This window comes from Oryzias latipes, chromosome 9 (assembly GCF_053564925.1).
Source record: "Oryzias latipes strain Hd-rR chromosome 9, Olatipes_Hd-rR_3.1".
Classification (NCBI taxonomy): domain Eukaryota; kingdom Metazoa; phylum Chordata; class Actinopteri; order Beloniformes; family Adrianichthyidae; genus Oryzias; species Oryzias latipes.
Genome location: NC_136245.1, coordinates 982,363 through 1,000,582, shown reverse-complemented (window position 1 = coordinate 1,000,582; position 18,220 = coordinate 982,363). Strand labels below are relative to the sequence as shown.

General features: G+C 45.2%; 1 protein-coding gene across 8 annotated transcripts in view; it reads left to right on the top strand.

The window, feature by feature from the left end:
* The first annotated feature begins 6,424 nt into the window (after nucleotides 1-6,424).
* The window catches only part of antxr2a (ANTXR cell adhesion molecule 2a), a 78,491-nt gene continuing 66,695 nt past the window's right edge, over nucleotides 6,425-18,220 (top strand). For 6 of the 8 annotated variants that reach the window (XR_013658031.1, XR_013658029.1, XR_013658033.1 and 3 more), the window contains exons 1-3: nucleotides 6,445-6,617; nucleotides 9,082-9,153; nucleotides 13,277-13,348. Coding sequence is in view for 3 of the 8 variants with exons in the window: in XM_078952387.1 (XP_078808513.1) it covers nucleotides 6,460-6,617; nucleotides 9,082-9,153; nucleotides 13,277-13,348 (302 nt within the window). In the remaining 5 variants the exon portion in view is untranslated. Of the gene's footprint in view, nucleotides 6,618-9,081; nucleotides 9,154-13,276; nucleotides 13,349-18,220 lie in introns of all 8 variants that reach the window. The other 2 variants (XR_013658030.1, XM_023958900.2) reach the window with 1 other exon arrangement.

The following is an 18,220-nucleotide window of genomic DNA, read 5'->3' as shown; positions in this document are numbered from 1 at the left end:
GGCAAAGCTTTTTGCTGGGTGGCAGTTCTCCCCTTGACCCCCCTGTAGCTCTGCCCCAGCTCAGATTTGTAGTATGAGCTGACCCCAATTCTTAGCATAAATAATGAGGATTTCCTGGAAATTGTCTTCTCTGAGGAGCGGAAATCCTAACATGTGATCTGTGACACGAGTCACTATTTTTAATTTGCCTTCTTGGCCTTTTATGAGCTCTTTAGGATGGAAGCTAGACCGTCTCCAGCTGCTCCTCCACCGAGTTCCAGACTTCAGCACAAAGGACAGAAGACTCAAACTGATGTCTACATCCAAGAAGACAGGCTTCCAGTGTTTACCAGCTTTAGGTGCAAACACAAAAACATGTCAGCAGACAGCAGGAGAAGGAGTGGAGCATCAGCTGGAGCGGCCATGAGTTTGGGAAGCGGGAGGCCGGTCCTGGAAAAACAGCGTGAAAGGAGACAGACTGACACATGCGGTGATTGGCGGCGTTGTTGCCTCGACTGCTGAGCAGCAGAACGCTCCCTGCCAGCATGGAGACCTCTGGTTTCTCTACGTTTGCCTCCCCATGGATGACATGAAGGAGGGGACTGACCGCTCTTGGTTAAAGGACGTCTGAGCTTCGGCGTTCGCTCATCTTCTCCGCCATCTGCCGCGGCCGACCCACAAACTTTCACAACAAACTGATGAAGGTGATGTGGAGCAGCTGAGTTTGCAATGAGATGAAAAATGGGCCGCTAACAGCAACTCAAGATGGTCGTGGTGTGGGTTTCTTAGTCCCTTTACACACGCACGCACACACAATGTTGTGTGTTTCAACACTTGACCTCAAGTCGTGATTGATAGATGTTGTTTACCTCTGGGAAAGGCACTCAATTTCAACTTAAGACGCCGTTAGTGACAAACAATGCTTTCTCAAAGGAGGAAAAACAAGCTAAAATAACAGTTATTAAGATAATTATGAGTTATAGATGCTATTAGGGCTCATTGAATCTTTGTTGTTGATACTCATCCTTCTTTGTTTTTTCCTCTAATTTGAACCCTTTTATATTAACGATGAGGATTCCCGAACAGCAGCTCTGAAGTTTAAGGACCTCCATACGACAGAGGAGACGCAGTGAAGGTCACTTTGTTGGTTTGCCCTCCTAAAAAGAAACTGACAGTCTGTCATTCTAATGGTAGCTTCATTTGAACAGAGATGAGATCAAGAAATCAACTTTAAAGAAGTGATTTACATTTGTTTGCATTTCATAGAAGGAAACGAGTATTTGATCCCTTGAAAGCGTTAAGAGTTCTGGTTGACACAGACCACCTAGACCCTCCCATCAACCTGTCACCTGAACTGAAGACTCCTGTTTGGACCCTTGACAGTAAATGAGAACCGGACTGAACAATCTTGTGGGGTCCAGATGACCCCACTCCCAACATAACGTTGGGAGTGGGGTCATCTGGACCTCAATAACTTAGAGCTGCTGGATAATCACCAAAAACAGCTCATTTTGTTCAGGCTGTGCAGACGTTTCCTCTGAAAGCTTTTCACGCTTCAATACGACTAACTCGTTTCTCTCTGTGTAACTCGCTCTGCTTCCCTGTGCAGTGGTTAGCACTTGCACCTCACAGCAAAAAGGCCCACAGGTTTGAATCCCAGCTGGGTCCTTTCTGTTTGCATGTTCTCTCCCTGCACACAGTCCAAGTGTCATAGGTTCATGGATTACTTTAGAATGGCCCCTCCAGGGTGAATGTGGGGTCCTGGGACAGACTGGGGACCTGACCCCGAGACCCTGAGAGGGATACAACGGGAACATGTAGGCTGTTGTGTTTTTGCTGTTTGTCGTGGATTTATCTGTTGATGAGTTTCTACACTTTGCTGCTTTTAGAAATTAAAGTTGTCATTTTTATCTGTCACTTGTGACTTCTCCTTCAGCCGAAACCCCTTGTGACGAATCGATGCACTGAATCCATTTCCCCAGCCGGCTGCATGCTTGCGCACACACACCTCCCCAAACAAAGACAAACACGCCGTCTCTTTGTTGTACGGAGGCCCGATCGGGAAACTGCAGCCAGTGAGCTAAAACACTGAAGCGAAAGAATTAACATTCCAATTAAAATCTCATTAGACTTTGATTTGCCAGATAATTATCCTCGTGTGCCGCTGTTCTCTGGACTATTGTGATTTGATGAGGTGTGTTATAGTAATTACCTGGCTAGTTGTGTGACAACTAGAGAAAAGAAAGTCAATTTTGTTTGTTCTTGTAATCCATGTTTTAGTCCAACCTGAGCTGTAAATAATTGTTTTTTATTCTTAATGAGGTGAGAAAAGAAACATGACCAGAATTCAGATGTGGATATTTTCAGTGAAAGCACTAAATTCATAACAAAACTAAGTGCTATTGTTCTTCTCACACTTTGAAAGCCTGTAATGAAGTTGATTCTGTGCACACTTAGCAACCCTTTAACAGCAAAAAGGTTCCTTTTAAAGCTGAGTTTTTTATTTAGAGGACAGATCTGAACATCCGTCTTAACTTTCTTATTAATAGGTGTTTGTGTCTGTTTTCGTGTGTTTGTTCTGTAGTTTCTTGGGGTTTTGGAGGTTCAGGTCCCGTTCAGTTTTGGGCTTTTCTCTTCCCGCAGCAGGTTTGAGCGTTGAGCTGTTTTCTGAAACCTGGTTTTGCTTCTTGATCTGTTTTTACACTTGATCATTTTTCCTCCTTTCACATTTTGCCCTATAAAGAAAACTTCTTTCTTGTTTGTCTTTTCAGTTTTATTTTCTCATTAGGCCGACGATTTCCTTCTTCTTTGCTTGTTTTTTTAGTGAGGAACCAGTTTGGAGTGAATCAAAAAGCACAATATGCCGATGTTTTGTGGTTTTATCTCACAGAAGTCCAAAGTTTGCACTGTCATCCATCAGGACATGACCCGTTCTCCAAACTGGATCACCACTTTCCTCTTTGGTCTTTACTGTTTCTTCTCTGCCACCGAGTCTCTCTGAAAACCAGTTCAGGAGCTGACACTCCCTTTGGAAACATTTCAACGGACCCACCTTCACGTTTACCACAAGTCACGATTATTTGAAGTATTTGTAGTCCCAGTTATAATCAACATTTCATGGGTAATTCCAGAAATAAAAGGATTGACGGCTCATGAAGAACAGAGATTGGATTTTGACACACCAGTGACATACCTTCATATGTATGAGCAGAACTGCAGTAAACAAGGGAAATCCTATAATTCCAACATTTGTAGCAGCAGATTCAGGTAAACCAGGTAGAGCTCTCAACAGCCGTTGTGTAATTAACCCCCCCCCCCAAATCCATCTGCAACACGTTACTCTTGCGTTGTTTGAGGAGGGCTGATGGGATGAGACACAGCCAGGAATTTCCTGCCTTTCCTGGAGAAACCCACCTGATTGTGTTCATCTAACCTGCGGGGAAGTTTGTCAGAAACACAGGAGCTATGAAATGAAGTGATGCTTCTACAGTAAATAGACACAACTGTGAAAACATTTGCATGATCTGCCTTGGTTTTCCTTTGCAGACTTTTGGACCGCTGCGCTGCCACATGGTCATGCTGCATTTCATCAGACGGTGCAGCTCCGCCGGTGGAGAGCAGCTTTCCTTTCTCTCAGCTCCACCGTTGGCTTTAGGAGTCTGGCTCTGGTGGAAGAAGAAGGCCACTAAATCATCCAGATTTGGGGATTAGAAGCCCTCCACAGTGAATATAAAGACACCTGTAGTCTAAATGCAAAGATAAGTAAGCGGAATCTGTGAGCTTTGGAAACCTGCACCACAAAGGAAACACGAGTGAGCTTTTCTTCTTCTGTTCTCCTCACTGTGGCCTGATAAAACGAAGGAACTGATGGAGGCAGAGAAGAAAGTCAACTAAAAGCGTCTTCAGGAGTTCTGCAGCGGCGGTCAAGCTGGGAGAAAACTTCCATCTACACGTCAGAATATTCAGAATTTACAGGGAAAGGTGTACGAAAAAAAATATTTATATTTCTCTGAGTGATTTAAGACTGTGGAATCGTTTGAATACATACAAATCCATTTCTTCAGCATCCACTGCACATGTTCATCTGTGACGGAAAACAAACTTATTTTAAATCACATTTCTGCTTCACCGTTTTCTTTTTGTTGTATGAAAATATGTTGCTTTTAAATCCTAACATTCAAAAAGTCCAAATATGTAAAATAATCATTTAAATTTTGTCCAAACAGACAGAACCAGACATTGCTGCTATGATCCACAGGGGTCAACCGGGGTCGACATGTCCTCTGCATCCGTTTCTCTCATCGTTTTGTTTCCGGTGAACATCCATGTACCTCATCTTTCTTCTTCCTGTTTTGAAAACCTCTTTTAACTCGGGATGAATACAAAAATGTACAAAATTATCACAACATGAAACCTTATCGCAAGTTTGCATGCAGTTCTTTTGCGCATGCGTCGTTCTGAGACCTTTATGTGCTCTCGGAAGAAAAAAGAAACAAGGTGAAGAAAACACGATTAAAGCTTAAATACAAAACACGTTGTTTTCTCGTGAGTCTCTTTCCTTTGCTGTTATTCTGGGGTTTAAATGTTACATGTCGATCATTACAGGAAGGCTGAGTTACCCAATGGACAGGGTTGTGGGTGAAATACAGCTGCGGTCCTGAGTATTTCTGTCTCACGAGCGACAAAACATCTGTCTGTATGATGACATCTGTGAATATGATGCGCTGGACAAATCATTTTTTATGAACATGTTCTCATCTAAAAGTCCATTTTAGTTATTTAACAATGGTAAAAACTTTTTTCCACTAAAAAACCTTGAAGCCAGCACCGGTTGTCAAATGTACGAGCTTCCTGTGGACCCGTGAAGGCAGCCGAACTTTTCCTGAAGTTGTCCCGTTAGCGGATGCGACCTCTTTCTTCAGACTCGGTCGGTTCTGGAGGACTCTGTCTTCTGGGTACGGCGGGTTCCGGCGGGTCCGGGGAGCGGCTCCGTGACTCAGAGACATGTAGAAATCCAGCCGCTGACGTCGTTGCGGGGTTTCCCTAAATGCTGCACCGCGGTCAAGTGAGCCGACATCTGCGGAAGCGCGGTCACGCCAGCCGTCACTGACTTTTAGCATGCGCGTTTACATCATAGTTTACGGTACACACACCCAGCGAGCTGGAAAGACGGCATAAAGCGCTGATATCACCCATGTCACTGTTATACCCATTATAGAAATTACATGTACTGTACTCTGAAATAAATGAGAGTTATTGCATGCCCTGTATCGTTATTTGATGTACAAATGTATTCATTTGGATTGCATGTCTGTTCATTCCATAATAAACTACCAGAAATAACGTGTTTTGTCTGAAATATAATAATCAGACAGATTCTAAAAGTGAGATTCAACACTGACAAGAGTGTTTTGTGGGTTGTTGAGCATGACATGGAATGGAATCAAGCAGAAATGAAGAAACTCCAAGTAAATTCACATCTGGTCCTGTCAACTCTTTCTAAAGTTGCTTCATTTAAGGTGACACAAAACTTTCACTGGATTATTGTTGGTAATGATGTTCACTAATATCACAGCAAGTTTGATGAAAAATGACTGGAGAATATTAGAGATATTAAAGTTATAGAACATTTTGGGTCTCCTCATTCACAGACAGTGTGTAATATGTAAACCTTACAAAATGCTACTTCTTTCAAAGGTGACGCAAAACTTTCACTGGATTATTGTTGGGAATAATGTTCACTAACATCACACTAAATTCGATGAAAATTGACTGTAGAAAAGTAAAGATATTAAAGTTATAAAACAATCTGGGTTTCCTCATTCACAGGCAGTGTGTAATATGTAAACCTTACAAAATGCTACTTCTGTCAAAGGTGACGCAAAACTTTCACTGGATTATTGTTGGGAATAATGTTCACTAACATCACAGCAAGTTTGATGAAAAATGACTGGAGAATATTAGAGATATTAAAGTTATAGAACAATTTGGGTCTCCTCATTTACAGACACTGTGTAATATGTAAACCTTAAAAAATGCTACTTCTTTCAAAGGTGACGCAAAACTTTCACTGGATTATTGTTGGGAATAATGTTCACTAACATCACAGCAAGTTTGAAGAAATTTGACTGGAGAAAATTAAAGATATTGACATTATAGTACACCTAAGCATCCTGCCTTGACAGATAAAGTAAAACATGTGAACCATCCAAAATACCACTTTTTTCAAAGGTGACGCAAAAATTTCACTGGATTATGGTTGATAATGATGTTCATGATCATCACAGCAAGTTTGAAGAAATTTGACTGTAGAAAAGTAAAGATATTAAAGTTATAAAACAATTTGGGTCTCCTCATTCTCAGGCAGTCAGTAATATGTAAACTTTACAAAATGCTACTTCTGTCAAAGGTGACACAAAACTTCCACTGGATTATTGTTGGTAAGGATGTCCATGATCATTACAGCAAGTTTGAAGGAAAATGACTGGAAAAAAGTTTTGGCGGCCTTCTCCAGGGAAGGGGAACCGGTGGGCTCCCGCCGCCCTGACGCTGCTCTGCCTGGGCTTGGTGGCGTCATGCTGCGGCGCGGACGAGGCGTCCTGTCACGGAGCGTACGACCTCTACTTTGTCCTGGACAGGTAAGGGGGTCGAGGCCCCCTCCTCGGGGGATCGGGTGGGGCTTCTGGCCACAGTGAAGGGGGGGGGGGGGGGGGGGGGGGGGGGGCATGGTCACGAGGAGACCGCTGAAGGCGACTCAAACTGTATCATGGACGTGCTTCAAACACCTGCTCGTTTCTGGGGCTGCGTGACGTCACACACCCCACCCGCTGCACCTGACCCTCGCTTAACCCATGCACAGCTGGTTGGGGGTCCGAACCGTAGACCGTATGTGAACTGGACTCGGTGTGTGACCCCTCCCTCTTGTTTTCCAAACAGGAAGTACCTTCTAGAGAAATAATCAGCTGTTTCTCGTTCTATTGGTCAGAGGAAACATTCTTGCTCTGATTCCCCATTTAAACTTCTGTTCATTTTATTCCTGATACTTTTCCAAGTTGCGGTTTCCCATAATAAAGTAGGTGGTGCCCTCTGGCCCCCACCTCAAATGTTCATGATTTTATGTTGCTTGCTTTCAAGTGGTAGGGGCGTGGCCTTCCAGCAAGCTCACTCCTGATTTGAGTGGTTGCCATAGAAACAAGGGCTCAGACTGCCTCGCACCAGTCACTGCTTACTGTCTTCCTCTGGCTCCAACATGGCGGCGTCCGTATTGCTAAAAAATGGCAATTTAATTGACTTGAAATGGTTGGAGCCTGAAGTTAACCATTTTCAATGGGTGACGTCACACTCGCTCAGTCCAGCTAACGTATACAGTCAACAGTACGAACCATAATTATATTCTGAACCCTGGTTGGGGGTCGGCCATGTTGACCCTGTGGATCAAAAGCTTTACTAAAAAATTAAACAGAAGTGAAGTGCTGCTCGCAGAGAAACCAAAACGATTACACAACTGGCCCTGAATGGACAAAATTAAGCTTCAAGGTTGCTTTAGGGGAGAGTTTCTGTGAAATTAGTCGTCGTTTTTACCTTTAAACCCCTCAATTAAGTCCTGATGGGGGCGTGGTCGTTTGATTGACAGGTAGATGTCAATGCTCAGCTCTGACATGTGTTTCTGCAAGTGTTTCCTGTTTGCTCAGAGTGGGGAAGGGTGGGGTTTATTGACTCCATATCCTGCCACGATGGGGCTACAAGATGAGTTTCAACGCGTGAGTCACATGACTCCACCTTTTTAGGGTTTCAGCAGCAGTCTGGTCCACACACCTGCATCAAACGGTTTGCAGGATCAGTTGTTCTCGGTTCCAAGTGCATCACTGTTCTGTGAAGATGTCCACTCCGCTTCTCATTCAGTCAGATCTAGTGGAGTGGGATCTGAGCGCCGGCCTCAGAGCGCCGGCCTCAGAGCGCCGGCCTCAGAGCGCCCCAGCATGAGAGAGAGCGTGGGCTCACCCCATCAGCTGACGGCGGCTTTGCTCCTGCTAACGCCCACGGTTCAGTGTAAGAAGACGGCGTTCACCTCACTGACAGTTGAAACCAGTGTGTGGTGTGAGGTGTTCTGGTTTCATGAAGCAGGAAGATCAGCGGAAACCACACGGCCTGTTTTGAACGCCGCTCTGCTCGTTTTGTCACATCAAGGTTAACCAAACGTCCTCCCAGCCGCACTCTGAACTGCTTCTGCTCACAACGCTGGCTGGAACTCAGCAGAAAACTCCAACCACGTTAAAGAAGCTTCTGTGTCTGCCGCTGAAAGGGGAGGGTTCAAACCACAAACTCCAGAAAACACACAGACGACACAAGAGTTCAAAGGTCACGAGAGAGAGTTTTGCTTGTTGTTTGTGGCTTTTTTATAATATAAGATCTTAATGTGTCATTGCACACTTGTACAATCACATACAGAAATCACATCAAATGGCTGATCATTTTTGTCAGCTCTTTAAAGTTTTGTGCTTTTAGTGTTCACCGTTGTTTGAAGTCCCACTCCAGCTGTATTTGTATCTGTCATCAGTCTTCTCAGTGGTCCTTTAATTGGCGTTATGCAGTTTCTAAGACATAGTTCCTGAAGGGCAGCAGTTCATTCGAAACTCACCTCTGGGTTGTGGGCGGGACACAGAAGCAAGCCTTTGTTGACATCCCATCAACCCTTTGTTTACACTCTCCCACTAGCTTACAGCCCCACAACCCCAACAAAAATGGCAGCAATATCAGATCCATCCATCCGTCCATTGTTCTTTATTGGCCGTTACACACATTTTTGTTTGTTTGTTTTTCAGAGCTGATACATTTGTTGGGTCATGGGTCAAAGGTCAAGGAATCCTTCTTTCAGATTTTTGGGCAGATGGGAGCTTTTCTGTATGCTTCCGTTTTTTTTAGTGTCTCCTCTTCGCACTTGAAATCGGTTTTACAGGCACTCTATTTCCTTTTGTGGATTCTCTGGGATTCAGGCCTTTAGAAATGCTGCACTCACATCAGTACAAGGCAGCATGAGGCGGCGGGCGGCCAGGATTGTTGACGGAAGGCTGTGATTGGCTGATGCTCGTGTTCCTGTTTCAGATCTGGGAGCGTCGCTGCCAACTGGGTTGAGATCTACTCCTTTGTGAAGAACCTAACTGACCGATTTGTCAGGTAAGCTGTTGGTCCCACATGAGACTTGACTGCTTTTAGATGTTTTGATTGGTTGAAAGCCTTCAACCATTCTTTTCCTGTTTGTCTTTCTTTATTTTAGTATCTTCCTCCATTTCCTGGCGTTTAACTCCTTCTAGAATTGTTCAGCTGTTCTTCAGCTCTTTCACCTTTTTCCAGCTCTGACCTTTGCTCCTTCAAATCCTTGAACGTTTCTAGATATTCCAGGATTTTACCAATCATATGTCCTGTCCACTGGACCTGGTTGGGGGCGTAATGGCATATTATGTGAGCTGTGGTGCACAACTTCACCGGTTTGAGTCTCAGTGGTTGTATTTTTAATAAAACGTATCTTTTTTTGTCATTGCGCTGTCTTCACTTTATTAATGGTCAACTCTGATCATTTCTTTTTTTGCCAATTATTCCCCTTTGAGTTTCATTTTCATTCAGCAGTACAGCATTCAACCCTTTTCTTCTGGAAATGCAGCTCCTTCCAGTTTCTTTTTATGTTTTTAGTGACATATTTTCTAATTATTTTGTACATTTTTCTGCTGTAAGCCTTTAATGTACAGCACTTTGTTGGAATTTTAGTTTCTGTCAAAGTGCATTATAGATGAAGTCATTATTATGATCCTTCATTCTCCGCCTAGACTTTTCTGCTTTGCAGTTGGTTAAGTTTTACAGCCAAGCGCATCCATTTTCATTTCCAATCAGACGATCAGAGGAGATGGTCAGCAGGAAGTGGAGGCCCATACGTTGGGAAACTTCTTGCAGAGCAGCAGCTTCTCTGGGGGTTTCTGGCACAGGTGACATCAGTGTTTCTGCACAGATCAGGAGGAGTTCCCGCCGCTTTCCTTACAAGCGTTTTCTACGACATCCATGGTCTTTGTCCATAAATAATGGCAGACAAAGCTGCAGGAATGAGCCTGAAACATGCAGCTTGCATAATGTTGAGTCAGGCGGCGCCTGCCAGCACAGTACAGACGGTAGCGACCCAGCCAGAATCAAGTGGTTGGTTGAAGAAAATAGCAAAGGCACCAGGTGGGAGTGGGTGGCAGAGAGGAGCAGTCTTCTGGGCTGTGAGAATGGCCATTTGCACTGGGGGGGTCCGGCTCCACACTTCTCCCCTGCTTCCACCACAGAACGGCTGACAGGCAGACAATGTACAGTAAAGCAAGACAACGCTGGAAGGCGACGAGGACAATCTGCTAAACAAAGCTCGCTCACCAAGAGCACTTCTGCTCCGCCATGTGGACTCTTTCATCACCCCCCCCTCCCTCCTACATCCACCATGGTCTGTCCTCAGTATTGTCTTTAGAGTCCAGAATTTCTTGGTGCTTCTGAAACCCCCCACTGACAGCCTAAAGCTGCACCTTGAGCCGCCAGCCTTGGTTCTCATTTGGCTCCGTGGATGACGGCCGGGCTCCAGTCCGCTCCCGACTCTGAAACCTGCACAGATACAGGATGTGAATGTTTACGGCCGCTCCAGTCCTCTGCCAAATCTGGTTTAAGGATTGCGCTATGTGTGCGTGGGAGGATGGCGACGGGGCTACGTGTCGTGTGGATAAGAAGAAGCAGCACCTCTCCTTATGCTCTGAACACTTTGCATCCCTGAAGGAAGCCCGTGTGTCTCATGATCTAAAGCTTCTCTTGCTCTCGTCGGAGAGCAGGTGTGAATGGTGACGGAGTTCACCTGCAGCATCTTCAGCTCTTTAGGTTCCATCCGATCATCTGTTTCCAAAGGGTTCCCGGTGGTCTTCTAATGATGATTAGGGGTTAGTAATAGTCTTCTTCCTCTTTCGGCTTCTCCCATCAGGGGTCGCCATAGCGAACAAGTCGCATGGTAAACTTGGCAATGTTTTACGCCGGATGCCCTTCCTGACGCAACCTTCTCAAACCGGGCTTGGAACCGGCACAGGGGTAGAGAAGGGAACAGGGAGCAGCCCAGAGTCGAACCCTGGTTTCACAGACGGAAGGCGCTGCAAACCAGCACGAGCTAAACCGGCTCAGGGGGGGGGGGGGTTAGTAATAGTCTGAATCCAAAAACCTGTGTGGTTTTCTAGGACATAGTTTCTGCAGGAGTTCATCACAAATTCACCTCTGAGCTGTAGGCGGGACAGTTGGAGCAATTCTATCTCCATTCCCATCATCCATCTGTTTATATGCTCTCCCGCTAGCTTATAGCCCCTCACAACCCCAAGCTAACGTTAGCGGTGCAACAAAAATAGCAGCAATATCAGATCCATCCATCCGTCCAGTTCTGATCCAGAGTCCAGCTCAGACCAGGAGAACAGAGACGATCATGGATCCGTTTGTGTGACAGTGGAAGATCAGAATGGAGCAGAGCAGGGAGACTTTGGCCCATTCAGTTCAGCTGTTGCATCACAAAAGAGCTTTTTCAAACTGCATTTTTCTGTCCGCCAATGTCAAACAGAAATGCTCTCAAACACAGTTTTATTCTTAATCTTCTTTGTGTCCTCCATCATTAGCAAAGGCCTCAGGAAGATGGTAAAAACACCAGAAACACCATTTTCACTGGAGTGGGACTCTCAGTAAACTCATTTTCATCACAATCTCTGTGTGGAACTCACACCTGTTAGACTTTCAGGCTCTCCTTCTTCCAACAGGAGTGCAGGTGTGCCACAGGGCTCAGTGTTAGGCCCAGACCTGGTTTTTATTGGGGATTCTCGATCCAATCACCTTATGGGAAATCAGGCCCGATCACATCGTTTCAGACTTGGTCGAAATCGTCCGTTACATCCCGATCAAGGATCAGTTACATATTTGATTCTTAGTATATTGATCAGCTCTTTTTATTTCAAGCTTATTGTTACAAATCGATACTCTAGAAGTCTCTCACCTGCATATCATGGACGGATTTCCATTACAGTTCCATAAAACGCAGCAGAATGAGCTGGAGGGACACAAAAACACGTCTGCGGTGTGGAAATCCTCCAGTCGATGAGAAAATCTCTGCAACTGCAAACGGCATCACATGCAAGTTTGGCATTTCAGAACCAGGAGAAAAAAGCTGCGTTCAAAACAGCAAAACCCACCAGGCATCTGCAAAACAAGCAGCAGCAGCAGTTGTTTACTAAATGAGCACAGTCCAGAACGACGGCAGCAAACATCCACGAGGAGAAGAACAGGCTTAAATCTTTTTCTAGCTTTCAGAAACGGACCGTACGAATAGATTACAGTTCTAGAAAGCTCTTTATGACACGGTGCTAGCAAACGAACAGATCACTGTTGGATCTATTTGTTTGGCATTTCTTCTCTTTTTATTCTATGTGTGATGAAACTGTCGGATCAGGACTCAGAATCAGCAGCTGTTGCATTTTCTTATGAGGGGATTTCTTTAGTTAAAATCCTTATGTTGAAGTCATTTAATTCCCCAAAAGTAAAAAAGTTAAACTGGAATCATTTATTTTTCACGTAAGCGATGTCACCATAAAGTCAGGTTTTCATTTCAGCTGCAGCAAAATTCCAATGACTTCAGTTTGAGTAATAAAGTTCTGGTGGTTCTGGAGCTCTTCCCAAATATTCCCAAAGCAAGGGGGGGGGGGGGGGGGGGGAGGGAGTTCTTTGCTGTCCTGGAACCGTTTAGAGTCTTGTAAGGAGGTCACATGCAGGCGTGGATGTTGAACCTCTGCAGAGACGCGCTCTGCTCAGGGATGCATCAGTGTCGCACAACACCCTCCTAAAGTCACAGGTACAGAAAAGTGCAGCAGGATGTTTGTGTGAGTCATTTTCAGTGCAACGTGTTTGCCGTGTGATTAATCACTTCCTGCTTTGAAGTCACACGCCAAGATTAGCTGACATTAAAGGCGGTCCTTCTGCTCGCTTCATTATGGATGCAGCTTCATTCTCTTTGACTGAACTCATAAAAGAAGCTTTAAATAAAACTGTCACTTACATTTTATCCTCTCTAGATGTTCTGATCATTTTATATCTTCAGCTGTTTGGGGGGGGTTAATCTGATAAAGAGGATGGCAGACTGAAGAAAGGATTTAATGGAGAAAGAAACAAAAAACAGGATTAAATCATGTGAGGATTAAGTTCAGACTGGATAACAAAGTGCAGCTTTTCTGACAACTAAAATCATATTTGTTTGTTTTGCTTGCAGCCCGAGGATGAGGGTGTCCTTCATCGTCTTCTCTGCCATGGCAGACGTGCTGCTGCCTCTGACAGGAGACAGGTACCCCACGCCAGTCCAGCTGACCTTTAAGTTCACACTTTTATAAACCTCAAATGTGGGATAAAGCAGGACTTCTGTTTTTGTTGTGCTAATAACAGTAAGTTATTGGATGGAGTTTCAGAAGTTTTGTTTTGGTCCATTCCTCTATGTAAATCTCCTCTAGAGCAGTGATGTTTTGGTCCATTCCTCCATGCAGATGTCCTCTAGAGCAGTGGTGTTTTGGTCCATTCCTCCATGCAGATCTCCTCTAGAGCAGTGGTGTTTTGGTCCATTCCTCCATGCAGATCTCCTCTAGAGCAGTGGTGTTTTGGTCCATTCCTCCATGCAGATCTCCTCTAGAGCAGTGGTGTTTTGGTCCAGTCCTCCATGCAGATCTCCTCTAGAGCAGTGATGTTTTGGTCCATTCCTCCATGCAGATCTCCTCTAGAGCAGTGGTGTTTTGGTCCATTCCTCCATGCAGATCTCCTCTAGAGCAGTGGTGTTTTGGTCCATTCCTCTATGTAAATCTCCTCTAGAGCATTGATGTTTTATTCCATTCCTCCATGCAGATCTCCTCTAGAGCAGTGATGTTTTGGTCCATTCCTCCATGCAGATCTCCTCTAGAGCCGGGGTTGTTTTGGTCCATTCCTCCATGCAGATGTCCTCTACAGCAGTGATGTTTTGGTCCATTCCTCCATGCAGATCTCCTCTAGAGCAGTGGTGTTTTGGTCCATTCCTCCATGCAGATCTCCTCTAGAGCAGTGGTGTTTTGGTCCATTCCTCCATGCAGATCTCCTCTAGAGCAGTGATGTTTTGGTCCATTCCTCCATGCAGATCTCCTCTAGAGCAGTGATGTTTTGGTCCATTCCTCCATGCAGATCTCCTCTAGAGCAGTGATGTTTTGGTCCATTCCTCCATGCAGATCTCCTCTAGAGCAGTGGTGTTTTGGTCCATTCCTCCATGCAGATCTCCTCTAGAGCAGTGATGTTTTGGTCCATTCCTCCATGCAGATCTCCTCTAGAGCAGGGGTGTTTTGGTCCATTCCTCCATGCAGATCTCCTCTAGAGCAGTGGTGTTTTGGTCCATTCCTCCATGCAGATCTCCTCTAGAGCAGTGGTGTTTTGGTCCATTCCTCCATGCAGATCTCCTCTAGAGCAGTGATGTTTTGGTCCATTCCTCCATGCAGATGTCCTCTAGAGCAGTGGTGTTTTGGTCCATTCCTCCTTGCAGATCTCCTCCAGAGCAGTGGTGTTTAGGTCCATTCCTCCATGAAGATGTCCTCTAGAGCAGTGATGTTTTGGTCCATTCCTCCATGCAGATCTCCTCTAGAGCAGTGGTGTTTTGGTCCATTCCTCCATGCAGATCTCCTCTAGAGCAGTGGTGTTTTGGTCCATTCCTCCATGCAGATCTCCTCTAGAGCAGTGATGTTTTGGTCCATTCCTCCATGCAGATCTCCTCTAGAGCAGTGGTGTTTTGGTCCATTCCTCCATGCAGATCTCCTCTAGAGCAGTGATGTTTTGGTCCATTCCTCCATGCAGATCTCCTCTAGAGCAGTGGTGTTTTGGTCAATTCCTCCATGCAGATCTCCTCTAGAGCAGTGGTGTTTTGGTCCATTCCTCCATGCAGATCTCCTCTAGAGCAGTGGTGTTTTGGTCCATTCCTCCATGCAGATCTCCTCTAGAGCAGTGATGTTTTGGTCCATTCCTCCATGCAGATGTCCTCTAGAGCAGTGGTGTTTTGGTCCATTCCTCCATGCAGATCTCCTCTAGAGCAGTGGTGTTTTGGTCCATTCCTCCATGTAGATCTCCTCTAGAGCAGTCATGTTTTGGTCCATTCCTCCATGCAGATCTCCTCTAGAGCAGTGATGTTTTGGTCCATTCCTCCATGCAGATGTCCTCTAGAGCAGTGGTTTTTTGGTCCATTCCTCCATGCAGATCTACTCTAGAGCAGTGGTGTTTTGGTCCATTCCTCCATGCAGATCTCCTCTAGAGCAGTGGTGTTTTGGTCCATTCCTCCATACAGATCTCCTCTAGAGCAGTGGTGTTTTGGTCCATTCCTCCATGCAGATCTCCTCTAGAGCAGTGGTGTTTTGGTCCATTCCTCCATGTAGATCTCATCTAGAGCAGTGATGTTTTGGTCCATTCCTCCATGCAGATCTCCTCTAGAGCAGTGGTGTTTTGGTCCATTCCTCCATGCAGATCTCCTCTAGAGCAGTGATGTTTTGGTCCATTCCTCCATGCAGATCTCCTCTAGAGCAGTGGTGTTTTGGTCCATTCCTCCATGCAGATCTCCTCTAGAGCAGTGGTGTTTTGGTCCATTCCTCCATGCAGATCTCCTCTAGAGCAGTGATGTTTTGGTCCATTCCTCCATGCAGATGTCGTCTAGAGCAGTGTTTTTCAACCTTTTTTGAGCCACGGCACACTTTAACCTTGACAAAAATCCCGCGGCACACCAGCATCCAAAAAAATAGATAAATGAAAAAAAAAAAAAGCTCAGTCTGTATTGATCTACAGCCGCTCTGCAATCTCACATGCATTTTTGTGATAATTGTTGCAGAAAACGCTGGAAGCTGCAGCTGTTTTTTCTAAAAGATGTATTAAAAATTAAGTCAAAAGATTCAAAAACTGTTTGATGTGTGTTCGTTGTTTTAAGACGTTAAGAGGAGAGACTCATTGTACGCTAAAACAGTCACTTTACTGCATCATGGGAGATGTAGTGCCCGTAATCCGCCGACCGTAGAAAGACCAGCGTCTTTGAGTTTCATGGTTTTGTTCACATGTTCCAGTCTGATACCAGATTCTGTGGAAAGCTACACCGCTAAAGACGAGCTTTACTTGGTATTTTTGTTAGAACAGAGAGACTTTTTTGCGCTAAATCGAAACAAGGAAGTGAATACTTTAACCACTTCTGATTGGTCAGACTGATAACATGTGATTTAGCCTTCAAGAATGATTGGTGGAGACAGTTAAAGGGGCGGGACTTTTCCTTACACACTTATAGCTGCAGCTAAATCGCGGTATCCCGTTATTCTAATCAAAATGTCTTTAATAGAATCATATAAACACAAAGAAAAAATAATTTTATGATATTTCACATTCTTAACTTCTCAGTGTTTTATCAGGGTCTGTTTGGATGAACAAAGAGCTGATTTCCTGGAGATGGAAAATGTTTTAGATCAGTTAATGAGGGCAATATCTCACGGCACACTTGACCATCTCCCACGGCACACTAGTGTGCCGCGGCACACTGGTTGAAAAACACTGCTCTAGAGCAGTGGCGTTTTGGTCCATTCCTCCATGCAGATCTCCTCTAGAGCAGTGATGTTTTGGTCCATTCCTCCATGCAGATTTCCTCTAGAGCAGTGGTGTTTTGGTCCATTCCTCCATGCAGATCTCCTCTAGAGCAGTGATGTTTTGGTCCATTCCTCCATGCAGATCTCCTCTAGAGCAGTGGTGTTTTGGTCCATTCCTCCATGCAGATCTCCTCTAGAGCAGTGATGTTTTGGTCCATTCCTCCATGCAGATCTCCTCTAGAGCAGTGATGTTTTGGTCCATTCCTCCATGCATATCTCCTCTAGAGCAGTGATGTTTTGGTCCATTCCTCCATGCAGATCTCCTCTAGAGCAGTGATGTTTTGGTCCATTCCTCCATGCAGATGTCCTCTAGAGCAGTGATGTTTTGGTCCATTCCTCCATGCAGATCTCCTCTAGAGCAGTGGTGTTTTGGTCCATTCCTCCATGCAGATCTCCTCTAGAGCAGTGGTGTTTTGGTCCATTCCTCCATGCAGATCTCCTCTAGAGCAGTGGTGTTTTGGTCCATTCCTCCATGCAGATCTCCTCTAGAGCAGTGATGTTTTGGTCCATTCCTCCATGCAGATCTCCTCTAGAGCAGTGATGTTTTGGTCCATTCCTCCATGCAGATCTCCTCTAGAGCAGTGGTGTTTTGGTCCATTCCTCCATGTAGATCTCCTCTAGAGCAGTGATGTTTTGGTCCATTCCTCCATGCAGATCTCCTCTAGAGCAGCGATGTTTTGGTCCATTCCTCCATGCAGATGTCCTCTAGAGCAGTGGTGTTTTGGTCCATTCCTCCATGCAGATCTCCTCTAGAGCAGTGGTGTTTTGGTCCATTCCTCCATGCAGATCTCCTCTAGAGCAGTGATGTTGTGGTCCATTCCTCCATGCAGATCTCCTCTAGAGCAGTGGTGTTTTGGTCCATTCCTCCATGCAGATCTCCTCTAGAGCAGTGGTGTTTTGGTCCATTCCTCCATGCAGATCTCCTCTAGAGCAGTGATGTTGTGGTCCATTCCTCCATGCAGATGTCCTCTAGAGCAGTGGTGTTTTGGTCCATTCCTCCATGCAGATCTCCTCTAGAGCAGTGGTGTTTTGGTCCATTCCTCCATGTAGATCTCCTCTAGAGCAGTGATGTTTTGGTCCATTCCTCCATGCAGATCTCCTCTAGAGCAGTGATGTTTTGGTCCATTCCTCCATGAAGATGTCCTCTAGAGCAGTGGTGTTTTGGTCCATTCTTCCATGCAGATCTCCTCTAGAGCAGTGGTGTTTTGGTCCATTCCTCCATGCAGATCTCCTCTAGAGCAGTGATGTTTTGGTCCATTCCTCCATGCAGATCTCCTCTAGAGCAGTGATGTTTTGGTCCATTCCTCCATGCAAATCTCCTCTAGAGCAGTGATGTTTTGGTCCATTCCTCCATGCAGATGTCCTCTAGAGCAGTGGTGTTTTGGTCCATTCCTCCATGCAGATCTCCTCTAGAGCAGTGATGTTTTGGTCCATTCCTCCATGCAGATCTCCTCTAGAGCAGTGATGTTTTGGTCCATTCCTCCATGCAGATGTCCTCTAGAGCAGTGGTGTTTTGGTCCATTCCTCCTTGCAGATCTCCT